This window comes from Carassius carassius, chromosome 42 (genome assembly GCF_963082965.1).
Source record: "Carassius carassius chromosome 42, fCarCar2.1, whole genome shotgun sequence".
Taxonomy (NCBI): Eukaryota; Metazoa; Chordata; class Actinopteri; order Cypriniformes; family Cyprinidae; genus Carassius; species Carassius carassius.
This window is the reverse complement of record NC_081796.1, coordinates 13,860,157-13,879,431: the sequence shown is the minus strand read 5'-3', so window position 1 is coordinate 13,879,431 and position 19,275 is coordinate 13,860,157. Positions and strand designations below refer to the sequence as shown.

The 19,275-nt window shown below is 36.0% G+C and overlaps 1 protein-coding gene across 1 annotated transcript in view; it reads left to right on the top strand.

Annotated features, from left to right (window-relative positions):
- LOC132123795 (junctophilin-1-like) overlaps positions 1-19,275 on the top strand; it is a 47,370-nt gene that overhangs the window by 14,197 nt on the left and 13,898 nt on the right. Inside the window, exon 3 of the mRNA XM_059534442.1 lies at positions 16,418-16,536. Within this exon, the coding sequence (XP_059390425.1) occupies positions 16,418-16,536 (119 nt within the window). The remainder of the gene's footprint in view (positions 1-16,417; positions 16,537-19,275) is intronic.

The window sequence follows — 19,275 nt, the reverse complement described above, 5'->3', positions numbered from 1 at the left end:
ATAAAATATATAAATTATTTTTAAAAATAAATTTGATTACTCAGCTGGAGCGCAGGCTGAGAATCGTGTTGTCATGACTGGATCAGGACACTATCATCAGTCATGCCCTCTCTACCTTACGCACACCACGCCCACTTAGATCAGATAACACATCACATCAACATCTCAGCTTGAGGGGTACCGAGGGTCATCGCTTTTGTCGTCAATAATTCGCGCCTAAAAACGCGTGGAAATCGCTAGGCGCGCCGCTTTCTCCTTGTTTCCAAAGCGCTCGAGCAGTTGCGCCCCTGAGGCGTCTGCCGTTGCTAAGCAACCATGACGCGCTCTCTCCATGAAGAGCAAAGGATAAATGGATTTGCAGCACTAAAAATCGCTTGCAGTAGCTCTGCTACTAAATTTATTTAAAAATGGCAATCCATATACAGCTATGATCAACTGTTCCTTCATCTTGGCTGAGCTTTCAACGTTGTTACGGGAAAGGATGAAGCTGCTTGATTGGTTCTTGTCACATGACCAGCGGTGCCCTTGCGGCTCTCTGAAAAGTTGAGATGTTTTTAACCCGATGCGATGCGGACGCGATTGGAAAACACGAGCGTGTCGCACCGCGTGTGCATCGCGACCGCGTTGCTTCCATTATGAGCGCGCATACCGGTGGCGCATAAATGGTGGGATAGGCCACATCGTGCTCGGCTTGCAGACAAGACTCTCGAATCTTATGTTTTGCAAGTGCAATACCTTGTAATAGAGGTAATGACTTACGGATATACTCTGAGAGAGAGATGTGTGTGTGTGTGTGTGTGTGTGTGTGTGTGTGTGTGTGTGTGTGTGTGTGTGTGTGTGTGTGTGTGTGTGTGAGAGAGAGAGAGAGAAACACACTCGTGCTTTACCTGATGAAGGAAACCCAAACTGAGTCTGACTCCAATCACAACCCCAACATTCAGAAACTAATTGACAAAAATCTGAAGTATAATTAAGATGAAAAATGAAAAAATGAATTTGAGCTCCAAACCAAACTCCAGTGTTATTCGGCCCCAAACAGAACCACAAAACTGGCAAATTACTTGTCACTAAAGCCATTAAAAGAAAGACAAATCCTTTCAAAATATCGACTCAGTGATCATGATTTGGAAATAGAGATTGGTAGACATAAAAGATCCTGGCTACCGAGAGAAGCGAGACTGTGCAAACACTGTGAGCTGAATCAAACAGAGGATGAGAAACACTTCCTTCTTGTCTGTCCCAAATACAGCACTACAAGAGAAACATTCTTCCCACAGTTTGAAGCTTTGAATCGTTCATTCTTGTCTCTAAATGACTCAGAGAAACTACTCTATATACTTGGAGAGAATGAGACGGCAGTCACAATAGCTGCTAAATATTTATACACCATACACACCATACGAAAGGGATAATTTATTGTATTCAACTGTTTTATTTTATATTCTTAATTGTATATAATTACTATTATTAATATTAGAAATATTATCTGCTGATGCTATTTTGATTGAATTGTATTTTATTGTAATCATATTTTATATTTTATTCTGGATCTAAATGCTTTGGCAATACTGTAACTCAAATGTCATGCCAATAAAGCAACTTGAACTTGAGAGAGAGAGAGAGAGAGAGAGAGAGGAGAAATGTAAGAAAGTTTAATGTTGTATGTAAACTGTGTTTGAGGGGAAGTTGTGGCCTAATGGTTAGAGAGTCAGACTTGCAATCGAAGGGTTGTGAGTTCGAGTCTCGGGCTGGCAGGAATTGTGGGTGGGGGGAGTGCATGTACAGTGCTCTCTCCCTCAATACCACGACTGAGGAGCCCTTGAGCAAGGCATCGAACCCCCAACTGCTCCCCGGGCGCCACAGCATAAATGGCTGCCCACTGCTCCGGGTGTGTGCTCACAGTGTGTGTGTGTGTGTTCACTGCTCTGTGTGTGTGCACTTTGGATGGGTTAAATGCAGAGCACAAATTCTGAGTATGGGTCACCATACTTGGCTGTATGTCATGTCAGTCGTGTTACAGAGAGAAAGAGAGAGAGGAGTCTGTTGGATGTTTAGCTGTTATTTGTTTTATGGATTCAATGTTGAAAATGTAAAACATTTCAAACACTGTTGGCAGAAGTGAAAAATAAATAATTTTATGAAGTTACAATTTTGTTTGATTCCATGTTTACTGAACATGAGTATTTACAATGCAAATCCAAATTATTTTAATTTACTGACAGTTACTTATATCTTGTCTTTTAACTTTATTAAGATCAGATTTTGCAGGTAAAATTACAATAATAAGGTGACTTGACTTGGACTTGACTTGACTTACTACAGGACTTGACTTGACTTGACTTGACATAACTTGTGACTTGACTTGACTTGACTTGCCCAAGAAAAAAATACTTGGGACTTACTTGAGACTTGAAGGTTAAGACTTGAGACTTACTTGAGACTTGCACATGTGTGACTTGGTCCCATCTCTGGCTTGCAGCATTCTGAAAAGTTGAGATGTTTTTAACTGGATGCGGTGCGGTGTTGGAAATAACGAACTTGAGCGCGCAAAAGACGCGATATATGAACGTCCCCTTAAACAGTTCAGTAGTGCAGAGTTTACAGGTTACTCTTCTTTTTTGAAGGCTCAAAGTAAAGTACTCCCAGTCTCCCACATCCCGCTAAATGCTGCAGAGACGCTGTTCGGGAAGCACGTGACATAAAACGAGGCCAGCTATTGGCTATTCGCTACTTCTCCTGCTGTACTGGCTGAGTAAAACCTCCGGTGGCTCATTACTGCCACACTTTGGTCACCGCAGATTTGAAATATGCACGAAATGAGCCGCTTACGGCAAATAAAAGTTATTTAGCAACGAATCGATGACTAAATTAGTTGACAACTATTTTAATAATCGATTTTTATCGATTAAATCGATTCGATGTTTCAGCTCTACTGAAGACATAGAACGCCCTCTCGCGGCTGGAGACGGTAATGTTTTCTCTTGGTACTTGGTTCTAAATAAATGCGACTTAAAGTCCAGTGCAACTTATATATGTTTTTTTCCTCATCATGACGTATTTTTGGACTGATGCGACTTATACTCAGGTGCGACTTATAGTCTGAAAAATACGCTAATATGCATTTAATTTATACAGTGAAGTGTTATTTTACATTAGTTTACTTCATTCTGTACCTGAAAACTGTTAAACCTACCTAAAAAGCAGTGTTTATTTAATATTTATCTTTATTCTGTTGTATTCATGTAGGCCTGCTGAATGTTAAATGGATCCAATCCATGTTCATTAGAAATTATTTGAAGATGCAGCAATAAAACTACTAGTATAAATTAATGCAGGGTTTTTTAACTTTGCTGATTTAAAGCCAGGGCTCGGAACCGGTTCAAGGAATGAAAACCGGAAACGAACAAAATTTTGACAGGAACAGAAACAGAAACGAAATCAAATTTTATAGTTCCGAACAGAATCGAAAAATTGAAATGGCCATTAACCAGTTAATAACATTATTTTATCATTCCATTTAATATTTAAAATTTGCTGTCAACCAATAACGAATTCCAGCAGTACGGCATATGCAAATGTGCTGAAGCCAACGAGTGAAATGTCCGTTCAGCTGTGAACTCATCATAGGTAAGTCGCAATGGCAATGCACCGCCTTCAGGGCCGGATTAAGACCAAATTAGGCCTGATGACGCAGCGCAAAAAAGGCCTATTTTTTTCTCTGCGTTGGTGCATGTGCATTAGACACTCAAGCTTCACGTGCTTAGCCTTTCCTGCCCAACTGAGGACCGCGGCTCTCTTCTGATTATTCCCAACTTTGAGAAGCTCCGTTCGCCGGGGGCATTGGACATCATCATGCACAGATAGATGCGCAACCCAATTTTGACATTTCGAAACGTCTGAGAAAGATTTAACGATGACAAAAGCTTGTACAAGCTCTGCTGATTCGTTCACAGTCACCGGTTTCTGAGTGCATGAATGCAGCAAACTGTATCAGCTAATTTTGACCGATTAATAATCAGTTAAACCAGGGGTGCCCAACCCTGCTCCTGGCGATCGACTGTCCTGCAAAGTTTGGCTCCAACCCTAATCAAACACACCTGCCTTTAATTTTTAAGTGAGCTTGAAGACCTTAATTAGTTGCTTCAGGTGTGTTTGATTAGGATTAGAGCTAAACTTTGCAGGACAGTCGATCGCCAGGAGCAGCATTGGGCACCTCTGAGTTAAACGGTTTAAAAAGTCATTTATTTATTTTCAGTAAATTATCAATTATCAATGTTTCCTGCATGGTTAATATACGCTACGCGTATGTATATATATATATGTGTGTGTATGTGTGTGTCTATTTCTGAATGAAATAATCTTTTTTTCTCTCTAAAAAAAGTATGTTTGTTTATATATATATATATATATATATATATATATATATATATAGAGAGAGATTTCTATTTTTTTTCTTTTTGAGTAAAGAAAACACTATACTTTATTATTATTGTATTATTATTATTATTATTATTATTATCATTAGGCAAATTATAGGCAAATAATATATATATTTTTTAAATAACATTATTAACGGGTTTTTCTTCCACCTGAACCGGTTTCGGAACGGTAATAATATCAGAGGAACGCAGAACAGAAACATTAAAATATCGATTCTGCTCAGAGTGAACCGATTGAATTTTTTTTTTCGTTTTCAAGCCCTGTTTAAAACATGATCAAAATACTATCTGTTTTGATGCCAAAATTTTGAATAAGAGAGGAAGTGACAAATATCGGTATCGGAATGGGCCAATAAGTGATTGTTAGAATCGGTATTGGTATCGCACCCCCAAAAAATCCATTCGGTGCATCCCTAATATATAAATATATATGTTGGTCAATCTTTCCAAACAAGTCTAAGAAATAAACAAGACTCAAAGTTTGCATGAGCCAATGTTCCAACAATTATATATAATATAATGTGGACTTTAATGTTAGGATGTGCTTTTGGAGAAGGCACATAACCATCTCTGAAAGCAGTTTTACTGTGTGTGAAAAATCCACTTACCGGAAAGAACAAACACTGATTGGTTCAAGAAGCCGTTCATTACCTGAGCTACCCAATCCCTCTCAAAATGCTGTGAAGGGATTACTTCATGTTGACAGGATATGAGTGAAGAGCCTTTCCACATCCAGCTCAACGCAGGCCCACGTGAGAGCCACCGTACCCTCCAGCACAGCGCAATCACTAAAATTAAATATGCTGATGCTGATGCTGAACTCCAGACAAGTCTTCTGACTAGAGCTTAATATGAGCAACACATAAAAAGAATGATAGACGCAGCCATCGTATTTTTAATCAATGTGTTCTGGAATGAGGACACATAAATTAAAGCTGTGGTGAAAATGGAAAGCATGCGCAATCCCATCTCAGTTTCACTCAAAATGCTGCCATAATTAGTTTGTACAGTCGCAAAGTCCATTACAGGAAAAGTAGAATGACAGTTCTAATTTAATTTAGGCACATTTTTAAAAATGGAAGTGAAATGTGATTATTAAAGCACTTGCATAATTTATGTTAATATCTAATGATCCACAGCTGTAGTGATTGATATTAGCAATTGTGTTTAAAGCCAAGATGAGTTCATCACTGTCATGTAAAAAAATTGTCATGCGGCCTAACCCTACCCTTTCGAACCATCACATGGTATTAATAACTGAAAGATTTCTGTTTACAGTAAATATTAGGGACTGGACAACCCCATGTCAAAGACCTTTGTTTTTGTTAGTATCCATGAGCCTCACAATATCTGGCTGTTTACTAATCACAATGTATCTCTCTTTAATTCCCAGTGCTATATCTCAGGCCTTTGCTCAGTGCCACCACCATTTCCTAAGCTTATATTTAATTCAGAAGATTTTAAATCTTTCGCTCTCATCAGAGAGCTTATGGAACTCTATATGATCCAGTATGGATATAAGAATTGTTATAGTGCCATACTGCAAAACAATCAGTATCTTACTCCTTGCAAGGCGGTAGAAATATTTAAATGTCCTCAAAATGAGCGGGGGGGTTTTTTCCTCTTCTTTAAAAAAAAAAAAATGATAAAAAAAAGTATGTATATAGTTTACAATGTAATTTATTCCTGTGATGGCAGAACTGAAAATCAGTACTTTGGGCTGCTGTTGGAGTTGTCCGTTTTGGCCAAATGGATTTGTTTGCATGTGAATAAAAACAGTGAAGTGGGAGACGTGCCCACTTCACCTGCTTCTTTCGACTGCACGCTCGTGAATGGAAGGAGAGGAAGCAGAGGGCAGAAAACAGTTTTGCCCTAATTAAAATTGCAGCTGGAGCTCAATGCAGTCTGTTGCCAGGTGATGTGACCTTTCCTCTAACAGGGTGCCGCGAATGCTGTACAAGAGACGTCAAGTGATTGTGGTTTTTCATGATTGTGTGTGTTTAAGCTCCCAAAGCTTTCGCTTGAATTTACGATGTGTAATACATCCCACCCTGCTGGAAGAAGCATGTTTGTATTCTCCAGTATTTGATCCTGTATGCGTGCCATAGCCGTATTCCGTAAGTCCTTATTCCGCTTGGTTTGTAAAGCTCTTGCTATTTGTTAACACAGGGCCAGATGATGTGTAGAAGTACCTGCCTGAGTGCTGTAGGGTTGCCATGGCGATTGCATCCAGTCATCCTGTCAGCCATGCACTGCTTTTTTCTGCAGTAGAAGTGTTACTGTGAGGGAGGCAGATGGTTTGCTTCTACTTCCTGTATATTTATTTATCTCATTAATTTAATAAAGAGCGAAAATTAGATGGCTGTGTGACCATTGTGTAATGATCACAAGATAAAAAACGGGATGCAGATCTCACTGAACGGATGCAGAGGTTTCAAGATCTTGCTAAAACATGGCAGATATAAATAGGGTTCGCTAACGGATGAACACGTGGACTTCTTTGATATTCACTGATACGTTCTCAACCTTAAAGATTCCATGAAATTAAAATAAATTTAAAAAATTCCAGTGGAGCGCTGCAGTGATGGCATATATATATTTTAAGCAAAACCAGAAATTAGCATCACCCTGCCTCCCTTAACAGAAACCCAATGGGACTTTGGTTTTTGGATTATTGCAAAAAAATAAATTCTTTGACAAATAAAGGTTTATGATTCTTATACATTTTGTTCATCAGGATAATCTTCACAAATGAACAAATACAGTCGCTGGAAGTTAAAAGATAAATGTAGGCTATAAACAAATGACATCATGGTCACATGACTTCATCAGCATGACCATTGAGCCTCAGAAAACTCTTTGAGTCTTTATTTAAAAATAAAATAAATAAAAAATCCCTGAAAGTTTTCCTTTCGGCATGATGAAGTTTAATGTCCCTGACGATCTCTGTAGTCTCATTGAGCCATTTAGCAACTGTCTTTTTCAAGACCAGTAAAAAAAACTTTTTAAAAAGCACTCCATGTACATTTTACTATACCTTGAAGCCATAGTAGAGAATTTGTGAATAGCGGTGAAGCAACTCAACTGATGCTTTTGGTTACATAACAATGACAAATGTAGTATGACCAGATTACATTTATACTAAATAGAAGGAACTTTTTAACAGTCACAAGTAATGTAAGTAATGAGCAGAAAATGGAAAATCATATTCAAAATAGAATACTTGCTGCACAATATAAACTGCACAATGAATAAGTGATTAATGTTTTGATGCAAATATCTTAAAGGGATACTCCACCTCAAAATGAAAATGTTGTCATTAATCACTTATCCCCATGTTGTTCCAAAGCAATAAAAGCTTTGTTCATATTCAGAACACAATTTAAGATATTTTGGATGAAAACCTGGAGGCTTGAGATTGTCCCATAGACTGCCAAGTAAGTTACACCGTCAAAGTCCAGAAAAATATGAAAAGTTCCGAAGACGAACAAAGCTTTTACGGGTTTGGAACGACATGGGGGTAAGTGATTAATGACAAAATGTTTATTTTGGGGTGGAGTATCCCTTTAACATGTGGCAGCCTGAGTAAGTGAATCAAGATGAAGAAAAGATATTCATTTTGCCGTTGACATTACTTCCGGTTCATCACATGTAAATGGAAGATCAAGTCAAGCACATTGCATTATACAATACACTATTCCACCCAGTCAGCTCTTTTTTGGCATAATATAAAAGCTCTTCTGCGTTATTCTGTCCATAAAGGAAATGTGTGTACTGTGCAAATTATATACATACCATCTACTGCAGATGTAGCAAAAGCACAGACTGGTGTTATGCTTTTTCAAACATAGCTCATGCATTATGGTTATGACGAAGCTAAAGACTATTAACTATTCATCAAGTGACTTTAAGGGCTTTTTAAGGAGATCAAATAATGCTCACTTTAGTGGATGTATTTGTGAAGTGATGTGCTGAAATGCCTCTAGACCACTCAGGACAGCAGCCTATACGCACGAAAGCAATCATTTTTACAGTGTAGCTTCTTTGATTTTGTGAATATGTGAATATTTTGTTCTGGGCATTATTTTCAAAGAAAACTACATGTTCTAAAGATTCTACAGATGTCAAAAAAACAATAAGCTACTCCCACTTTCTCATATTAACACGTAGAATATCAGTTGAGGTTTGCTTCGAGTAAAATCTCAAGTAATATTCGTCTTATGTGGCTTTTTTGGGCTTTGATGTCACATTAATACTCAGACAAGCACAAGTATCCATGATGATTGTGAGCAGGTGATATCTGGAATACTTGAAATTGTCAATGACTGCCACTCTAAGTATGTCAAAAAGAGATTAAAAATCTAATCCAGGCAGAAATGCCCATGCACTGGGTATTTTCTATTTAATCAAAGCTGATTTTGACTATTCTCACTGCCAAGCATCTGTCTATGTTTTAGTAATGGATGCTGAAGTGCAGTGTTCCCTCTAAGCTGCGCACTTCTTACATCGCAACTCAGAAGAAGAATGCCGCGCACAGGACAGACACAAAAAACCAAGTTGGGAAAGCCATTTGATTGAATTCTAGTAAATGCGAAATAATTGCAATGCTCGGGCAAACTGATATAGATCTGGTGTCATAGAAAGAGAATGATGTGCGTCAAATGAAACGTTATTAGAAATCGAATACTTTAATGGCTGCAGATCAAATAGCTTAACACGAGAGCAAATGCAATGATGTGAAATAAAACGTCATCATGTTTGAAAGAAGAATGGTTTGATTAAGTGGTGGAAATAGTGGATGATTGGCGCAGAACGGTTGCAAGACATTTACAGTCACACAAGTGTAGTAGTGTGCAAACTCTACTCTAAACTTTACTTCGATAACTATATAAAAATTTTCCTTTTTTTGTTGAAAATATTTAGCATACAGATCTCAGTTTAAATGCTTCAGTTGGTTTCCTATTCTATTATATTCTATTATAATCTTTCTATCAGTTTAAATGCTTCAGTTTTTTTCTATGTTATATTATATACCTAATAAATAATTGACCTCAAAATGGGCAAAATTTCAATTAATTAATATCTGCTTAATTTTTTGTTTTTATATTATTTTATTTCAAAGAATTGAACTGTTCTGATTTTTTAAATGATTGTTTTTTATTTTTTAAATAGAATTTATTGCTAAAAGCACCTTAAAAAGTTTTCTCAGGTAAGCTAAAATGTGCATTATTTATTTACATCAAGGGTCAAATCAAATATAAATAGTACATTATAGTTAAAAGTAACACATTTTTTGTGTGTGCAGTACAGGTCTGGTATAATGATTAGTTTTTTGTTTTTTTTGTTTTTTGCTGAAGTGGCCGAAATTAGAGGGAACATTGCTGAACAGATGTTGCCTCTTTAGACTTTTTGGTATATCTACGCATTAAACAGCTCAGTATCCTGAGTATGAACTTGCCTGCAACTGAAAACCAGGTGTCTTTTCTTATTTCAGCTGTGTCAGAAATTCTGAAATGTGCAAATTTATTCCGCCCCTGTATCAGAATTTGAGTGACAATTTGGATGAGATAGAATATGTGAATCACACTTGTTTTTTTTTTTGTTTTTTTTGCTCACTAAAGTATGCCTACACCAAGAACGTTTCTCTGCATAAATTATTATTGTAAACCTAGTGTAGATTTCTTTGCAAATGTTGAAAGATGATCTATATTAAAAAACCTTCGAGTGGATCAATGCAGTGATGTCAAGAGTGTGTCTCTTCTTTGGTTGTGCCAACTATCTGCTTTTTTCAAGTATAAAGCACAGCTTCGTGTTTGTATTGCTCGATGCCAATGCCTTCATCACATCCCTAAAGTCTTCTCTCATTTTATACTAGAGAAATATTAGGGTCTGTTTTTGTGCTGCTTTAGATCTTTTTCTAGCTTGAATATCCTCACATTTTGTTATTTGACCTAGAATCAGTAAGATAACTGAATACCACAGCATTATCATCTTCATGATTACAATGGCTGGCTGTATTTTTGTCATCATTGTTTTATGTACGTTGCTGGGCTTATGTTCAACATACCATTTTGTTCCTCAACTCATTTGCAGATCAACACAGCTTGGATAAATGATTATGCTTTGTTGTTTATTTTAGCAAGCCATTAATTATGTCAGCGTAATTCCACATTCCCACCTGCTGGCAGTCCGGCATTAGACATTGCATGCATGTAAAAGCATTGTTATAATTGTATACAATTTAAAGCATGCTAAACGATACCTTTAAACGGACTGATTATTTGAAGTGACTTGAAGAGGATGAATAAGTATTTCAATGATTTTTATATTTGTGAACTATCCCTTTTATGTACTGTTTATCCAATGCTCCATCAGCCCTTTACATAGACTAAAGCATTTGTTATTCAAAGTGATGTAACCAAAACCTTCTCTTTATTAGCTATTCAAATGCACAATACTCAAGTTTTTGTTATGATTCATCTCTGAGACCCAGAGTTTGATTTATGTCTCTGTACTACGTAAACATCTTAGAGGGCAGATTTTGGCTTGTTTTATAAAATGCAAATATCTCCTGTATAACTGAGGAAATGTGGGAAGGAGAAGGTCACTAAGAGAGAGAGGGAGAGAGAGGCGGGCACATATTCCACAAATAGCTCCGGGTTCAAATGGACCTTTTGCTGTGATCTGGAGGCAGCCTGTGCTACCAGAATCCTAATCTTAAGAATTATATGAAAACTTGCAAAACTGATCCCAGATATATTCTCGATGTAGGCCAATGGCCTGAAGGGGGACCAGCCGATCCCACAGGCATGTAGACGCTCATTTGTCTCGGCCCTGGCCTGAAAGGAGGTCACAGAGAGGGGGTGAAATTCAAGTGCACCATCAAAATTAGAGGGGTGCAGAGATGCATACCAGGGTTTTAAATACCCAGAGGTCTTGAACTAGGTACACACAGAAACTAATGCATTTTGATGAGGTGGAGTAGATATAGAGATAGATTTTTAGTTGTTAGTCTCTCATTCATATTTTATAATGCTTCATATGTTGTTGTATATACATTATAAACCTTTGAGACAACACAGAAAATCTGGGATTTAAATGAGCAAATAATACAATTAATATGATATAAATGGTAATATAAAAAAACTGATAAAAGTAATATAAAAATGATAAACCTAAGTTTTAGTTTTTTATAAAATGTAAAACAAAGAAGCATTAAGATTCTTAAATGTACACCAAATACCCAAAATAATTCAGTTAATTTATGCTGATGTGGAAAATTTTATTAAATTCTTCAATAAATGTGAAATAGAAGCAGTTTTACTAGCAGTGTGAGACTTTTGTACTCCATTATAAACTACATTCAAACGTTAAGTTTGGTCATTGATGCTGCATTTATTTGATTCATTTATTTATTTTGAAACAAACAAAATACAGTAAAAATACTAGGGATGCACCGGTTGACGGTCATAAATCGGAACCGGCCGGTTTTTGCTTAAAATATGCGATCGGCAGTCGGCCGGTTTTTGGTCTTTTTTTCGGCTGATTTTTCCGGAAGTGCACCCGCGTGCACAGACTACATTGTAATCATTCGCTATGCCATTTGTGTGGAAGTATTTCGAAATATGTGCGCAGGACACGGACAGCCCATCAGCTCTGGAAATGCAGAGATACACGTCCGAGGCACAGATAGCAGGAAGCAGTGTTGCCAGATTGGAAATGTCCAAGTATCGTACCAGAAGTTCAAAATTATCGTATTTGGAAGAAAATTATCGTACACGAGTCAAAAGTGTTATTTATCTATTCTAAACCAAGAACATTTTGACATGACCTGCAAATTACCAGAATAGATAACAAGGCGTATTGTTGGACAGAAGCAGTGAGAAAAAATACATACCATTATTTGCAGTGACTGTCTGCGTCGCGGCGCATATTAAAACATATTAAAATGATTTTTAACCCTTGCTTTGTCGCGTCCAGTGAAGAAAGAATTTAGCTGTTGCTGCGTGGTGCAGTTAACTCCACATCTGAGCCGCTGTCATCGGAATCCTGCGTGTTGCCAGATGTTGATGTTCATGGACCGCAACTAGTTCTCATTGGCTTTAAAGCAGGGCACTCTCCTACATTCTTAACACACCCTCAGGTGCACATGAACGCATTTATAGTGTCTGTAATGAGCCAATTTCTTGTATGAGTAAAGAAGCCCTATGACTGCAACTACTATCATTACAATTTTCACAAAATTCTAAAATTATCGTACATTACGGGATTTTTTTCATTATTGATCGTACATCGTACAGAGGTAAAAATTATCGTACAAATACGATAATTATCGTACGTCTGGCAACACTGGCAGGAAGTGATCAGCCGTTGTTGTACTGGCGCACAAATAAGAGTCCCTTTCCTGCTCGAGCATACTATACCTGTCCCTCCACAAGGGGAGAGAGTGAAGCGATGTTCAGCTCAACTTCTCGCGTGTTGGATGAGAAACGAAACGGACTAAACTGCGCCAAAACTGAATTATTATTTTATTTTATTTTTTTTAAGTAAAACTTGCATACACGTTTGAAAAGCCAGAAGTAAACATCAGTTCTGTATAGGATGATTAATTTAATTTTACCTTAAAAATACATCGACTTAATTTGATTTAAAATCACCTGCTGTAGCACACTGAAAAAAGTGTTTTGTTCATCCAATTAAAACATTTTTAGGGTAATGATTCACATCTATATTCTTTTTACTTGAGACAATAAGTTATTTATTTTACATTGGCTCAAGTACAAAAATATAGATGTGAATCATTACCCTATTTTAATTTATTTTATAATTGGATGAATTAAACACTTTTCATCTTTGTTTTATTCGCACCAACATTATTTGATTTTAACATTTTGTAATAATTTGTTTATATAACATAGCCCTCTTTTTTATTCTCACTAGTAAAACTTTTTTTTTATTTAAAACCAAATTTAAAAACTAAAACAAATACTGCATGCTGATTAAGAAACATCTTATTGAATGTATGTTGTTTGGATTGTAGAACTATACAGTTATTGCCTTTAATTTCACATGGTTACAGTTAATCTTTTCATTTAAGGCCAGTTCTATGTAGTTTCAACCCAATTCAAAAACAAAAGCTAAATGCTGATGTCTGTACCATCTATGTTTGTATTAAATCTAGGCTACTTTATTGTTAGGTTATTGTTTTCAATAGCCAAAAGCCATTTTGGCCTATTAAATACCAAATAAACATCATTGTTTATGCATACTTTCCTTCTTTCTTATTTGTTGCTTAAAAAAAAAAAAAAAACGGAAATCGGAATCGGCCAATTTGCTTGTGTAAGAAAATCGGTATCGGAATCGGCCATGAAAAATCATGATCGTGCATCCCTAAAAAATACAGTAATACTGTGAAATATTTAACTGTGATTGAGATAAAAACTACAGCAAAAACAATAATATCATGATATATCATCACAATTTCAATTAACTGTCTTCTATTTAAATACATTTTAAAATGAAAGTGACATGACATGGCCAAATATGGTGTCCAAAACTTGGAATTTGTGCTCTGCATTCATCCCATCCAAGTGCACACACAGAGTACAGAGTACTTGCTACCTTATAAATATCTTTATTGTCACTTTTGATCAATTTAAAACATTCTTGCTGAATGATATTATTAATTCCTTTTAAAATTAAAAAACTTGAGTCCATACTTTTGTAAATATACAGTATTTCAGGCACCGTTAAAATGTTATTCTTAAGAGTAAAAAAAAAAAGGTTTAATGGCTCTGTTTATTGAGTCATAGTGGGCTGTAAGGTTATACCAGGGACTCACTGACTGGCCTTCACAACCCCACAGTCTGTCTTGTACCCCAAATAGATGCGTCTAGAACTTCCTCACACTTCATCACTTCCTTTGCACGCTTTTGCATGAGGATTCTACAATGATCGTGATTATGTGACTATCAGAAATTGAGGCCCGTATGTGTCAGAATCCGAAGCTGGGCAGAAAGTACTTCTTTGTCCCTTAATGATGGGCTATTTTTAAACTGGCAGCCAGACTTTCCCAAAGCATCTGGCCTCTTGCATTTAAATATGGTTAATGATTAAAACAGATGTCCACTTTGTCTAAGAAGGGTTTAATGGAGCCGTAAACATCTCGATCCGTCATAGTCACAGGAAGGAACTGATTGATACTTTATAGTGAACTAAAAGCTTTAATTTCTATGCAAAGCACTTTAAGATTCCTTTCAGACATCACATTCTTCTGGTGCATCTTGATTTGACTCGTATTTGGAGGTAGCTGAAGCACCAAGTTGGACTAATCTGAGTGTTTATCTTGTGCTTTTTATGCTAGGTTGCATAATGGTTATAGTAATAACACTTAACTGACAGGAAAAATCCCTGACGCCTAATGCATACAGACTCAATCTGGCTGTTCTGTGAGAAGATGTAAACAGTGTGTGTTGCAGCGCGTCAGGGGTTTTGAAGGGATTTGAGAAGCAGGTCACCTCTTGATTCCTGTCCACAAGCTTGTGTTTCAGTATGATGCAGGCTTCATTAAAGTCACCCAGAGGCCAAGCTTATCATGATCCATTCCCAACACACCATAAACCTTCCTCTTCTTTTTTTGTGATGTAAACTAGCACATAAAAAGTAAAATTTCATGATAATTCCCTGTGTTCATGATTATTTCTCCTTGAGACATTTGGAGACTTTTGCTTTTGCTCTTGAGAAAAAGACCTTAGTAATCTTACGTGTTTTCACCAGAATTTCAAATATCAACGTCACATGCTGTGCACAGCAATAATGTCCAAAGCATACAGTATACAGATAGAAAATATGATTTATTTTATGGATTCATATATTATATTATATTATATAATATATTATTTTAATATCAAGTTAATTTTTATTGAAATTTAAAAATATGAAATCTAAATATATATTATAAAAATAATAAAATATGGTATATGTATGGAATTTTATAAATACCATATTGTGTAAATATTGTGAGCAAATTATATTTTACTAGTTTAATGTAATAATATTTTAGTATTTTAAATTAGTTTTGTTTTCCAGCAGTGATAAAAAATAATGAAGCAGAGGCAGGGATACATAGTCTAGAAGTGGGACCCCCCCCCCCCCCCCCCCTTTATATTATTTGTATGTTAAAAAATATTTAAATAAAAGCAATGTTGGTTTTTGTAACAAAGATTTGATAAAATACTTCAATTAAAATGAAAATAAAGTACAGATAAATATTATACTATTTATGTAAATATAATATTTATCTATATATAATATTAAAAGGCAGATCTTACATTCTTTCAGAAATTAGATTCTGAAAGCCCCATCTTGCAAGCTTATGTTTTCTTAACAGCAGTAGGACTGGGAAGTGACACTACATCTGTACATAATATGTATAATACATTTTTCCAAAAGAGCAATATATTTTTATTTGAATACGGGTCTTAGTTTTCTCGCCATGCATGTTTTCTGCTGAGTAAGAGGGATGTGCCCCCTGACCGGATTAAATGCTCTGTCCCCATCCATTTGTAAAAGCAGGATTTGGATTTGACAAAAACAGGGGATCAGCACACCCTATAGTACGATTTAGGCATCTCCTCCACCCTCCATATACACACATGCATCGAGCACACATGTGCACATACATACAGATCCCCTCTCCCCTCCTCCTCCTCCTCCTCCTCCTCCATATACACAGCTAAAGGCAGGCCACATCAATACATACGTTAATGCATCATCGTTTCAATAACTCAAGCACAAGCATTCAGTAAAGCATTTAACAAAGAATTTCATGACCTTAATTAGAATGTATTTACATTTATATCTATTTATATTTCAGAATTTAAAATATACATAGCACAAGCGCTTTCACAGCATAACACTTCTTTAAATTTATTTAAATGATCATGTTTGATATCACTTTCCCTGTCGTGTGTGTACAGGACGTCCCACGCAAGGACTAAGAGTGAAGCAGCAGACCAGGCCGCACTTGCAGCATGTCAGGAATCAGACTTAGCCAGAGCTGTGGCTCATGAACTATCTCCAAACTTCCATCAGCCAGGTAAGTTATAGAAGAAAGTTTACCTTGCCCACACACACACACACACACACACACACACACACACACACACACCCTGAAAATAAGACTTAAATACCCATGATAAAAGCCACCAGATTATAACCACACACCTCATTTACATTCCAGGCAACAAATACCTTCTCTCCACAAAAACCTAGCTCAGTGGAGCTTTGCTGAAGGTACAGGACAGAAAGACATGAATGATTTTCCCCTGGCTAATAAAGTTGATTTAGGTTTTTTCCAGGCTCTCTCTCACCCTTTGTTTATCAGGCTGTTTTGCTGCTGTACCTTTAGGTTTTCTGACCTCTGTCATTATTGTTTGACCTCTGCATGTCAGCATCATTTTCACTTTCATTTTTCAATAATGAAATTATTTGTGAAAAGGGAAAGTCGCAACATTTGCCAACTATGGTAGCCCATACTCGGAATTGGTGCTCTGCATTTAACACATCCAAGTGCACACTCACAGCAGTGAGAAGTGAACACACAGTGCACACACACCAGGAGCAGTGGGCAGATATAGATCCAGCTCCCGTTGAGCAACTGGGGGTTCAGTGCCTTGCTCAATGGCACTTCAGCCATGGGTATTAAGGGTGGAAGAGAGCGCTGTTCATTCACCCCCTCCCACCTACAACTCCTGGCAGCACCGAGACTCGCCATGACAGATTCGCTATTTACATGGTGGAATTTGCAAGCGGAAAAAAACTTTTCTTTTGAGGGAACGGATCTGCTTGAGCGTGAAAGCCTTGTTTTGCCCTCCATGTGGGTGCTCCTGTAAGGGTGTGACGTCATGTGAAAACTGAATTCTATTCAATTCTATTATTCGACCGATATATCACCAATGCCGATAAGTTTGTCTGCTTGGCCGATGTGTTTGAGGCAGGAATTTTTATTTGACGGCACTGAGAAAAGCAGAGCCTGTCATACAGTGCTCACACTCTCCCTCTTGTGGTTCGCTGTCGTCAACAGTTGATCAAATAGAACGATTTAACAAAGGAATTAATAGGTATTATAACAATAGTTTTTATATTATTATTAATACAAAGGCAAACATTATAATACTTATCGTTTGCTGTCACCATTAAGCAAATATATGGATTTATGTCATTTAATCAAATCTTTGAATGACTAATGAACATTTAATATCACAAACCTTGCAAACTAATCAAATCCAGCTGTGAGATCTTGTGAAGTGTGGATTTTTATGCAGCATGATCGCGTGTTCTCTGTGTTACGGTCGGTGAGTGTTATTTGAATGCTTTGAACTTTAAACTCATTTCAAATTATGCTGCGCTTTATGCATTTGCCCACTGTCATATTCATGTCATTTTCTCTGTGTGCTGTATGTAAAATATGTGTTACCCTGGCTTTATTTGAAAAATATGATTCCCAATGCACACAAACCTCCCAGTGTTCACTTCCTTTTTAATTATATTTGTATTAAATATATATTTATTTGTGAAAAATACTTTGTCATCTGAAGTATAAGTATGTTTATTTTACACATTATTTTTTTATCCATTGTAAAATGATTTCAGATTTCTTAAATATAAATTAAAATGTAAATAAAAAATTACATCGGCTATCGGCCCCCCTGCTTTCCAAGATATCGGCATCAGCATCGGCTGTATAAAAAAAAACATATCTGTCGACCAATATTCAATTCTATTCAGTTCAATTCTATTTGTTGATTGGATTCTATCAGATTAAATGCTTCAGTTTGTGTTTATATTATATTATATAAATAATTGAACTGTTCTGTGTGAATTTTTTTTTTAAATATATAATTTTTTATAGAATTTATTGATAACACAACACTGTAAAAATGTTTTCTCAGGTTACCTACAATGTGCATAATTTAGTTACACTTTTTTGTGTCCGCCCAGTACAGGTCTCATATAAAGAATCATGTTTTTGCTAAAGTGACAAAAAGCAAGAAAAAAAAAAAAAACATTTTGCGCAGCAAGAAAAAAAAATAGAATATTGTACGTATCTATTTAAAATGTTTATCTATAAATAACATTTAATTATTTATATTTATTTTTAGTTTTGTGAATTTGGTAAATATCATAAGATCTCTACGTGATACATATAAAAAAAAATTCATTACATTTATGCATTTGTCAGACAGTTTTATCTGAAGGAACTTCCATTTTGTTTGTTCATGTTTTAAGCTACAGGAATGTGTTTTCCTCAAATCTAACCCTTTAAACTTTGCACTTGCAGATTCACATATAATTCTAATGCTGATGTTATAGCGGATTAGAAACAGTTTTTTATGTTTATAAATAATTGAACTGTTCTGTGTGAATTTTTTTTAAAATATATTATTTTATAATAATATATTTGGAGTGCAGATACTGATACCGATATTAGGGAGTAAAAAAAGGCTGATACCGATATATCGGCCTATATTCTTTGTGTATATTATAGTAAAGTACCATTCAAAAGTTTGTACAGTATATACATAAACAGAATATATTTTTTACAATGATCACTCCACTCCTATATATTTATGTTTATAATAATTTTTATCATTAATTGTGCACAATGAGCATATTACTCTCCACAAAATTACTTTCTTACTCAGTATTTTTTATTTGTTTTACACTAATATTTAAACTTTTTAAATCAAGATACATTTACTTGAGAAGTAACAGTACTTAAGTCTGGTTTTCTAAACAAATGACCAAAATTAAGTGAGTTTATAATTATACAATA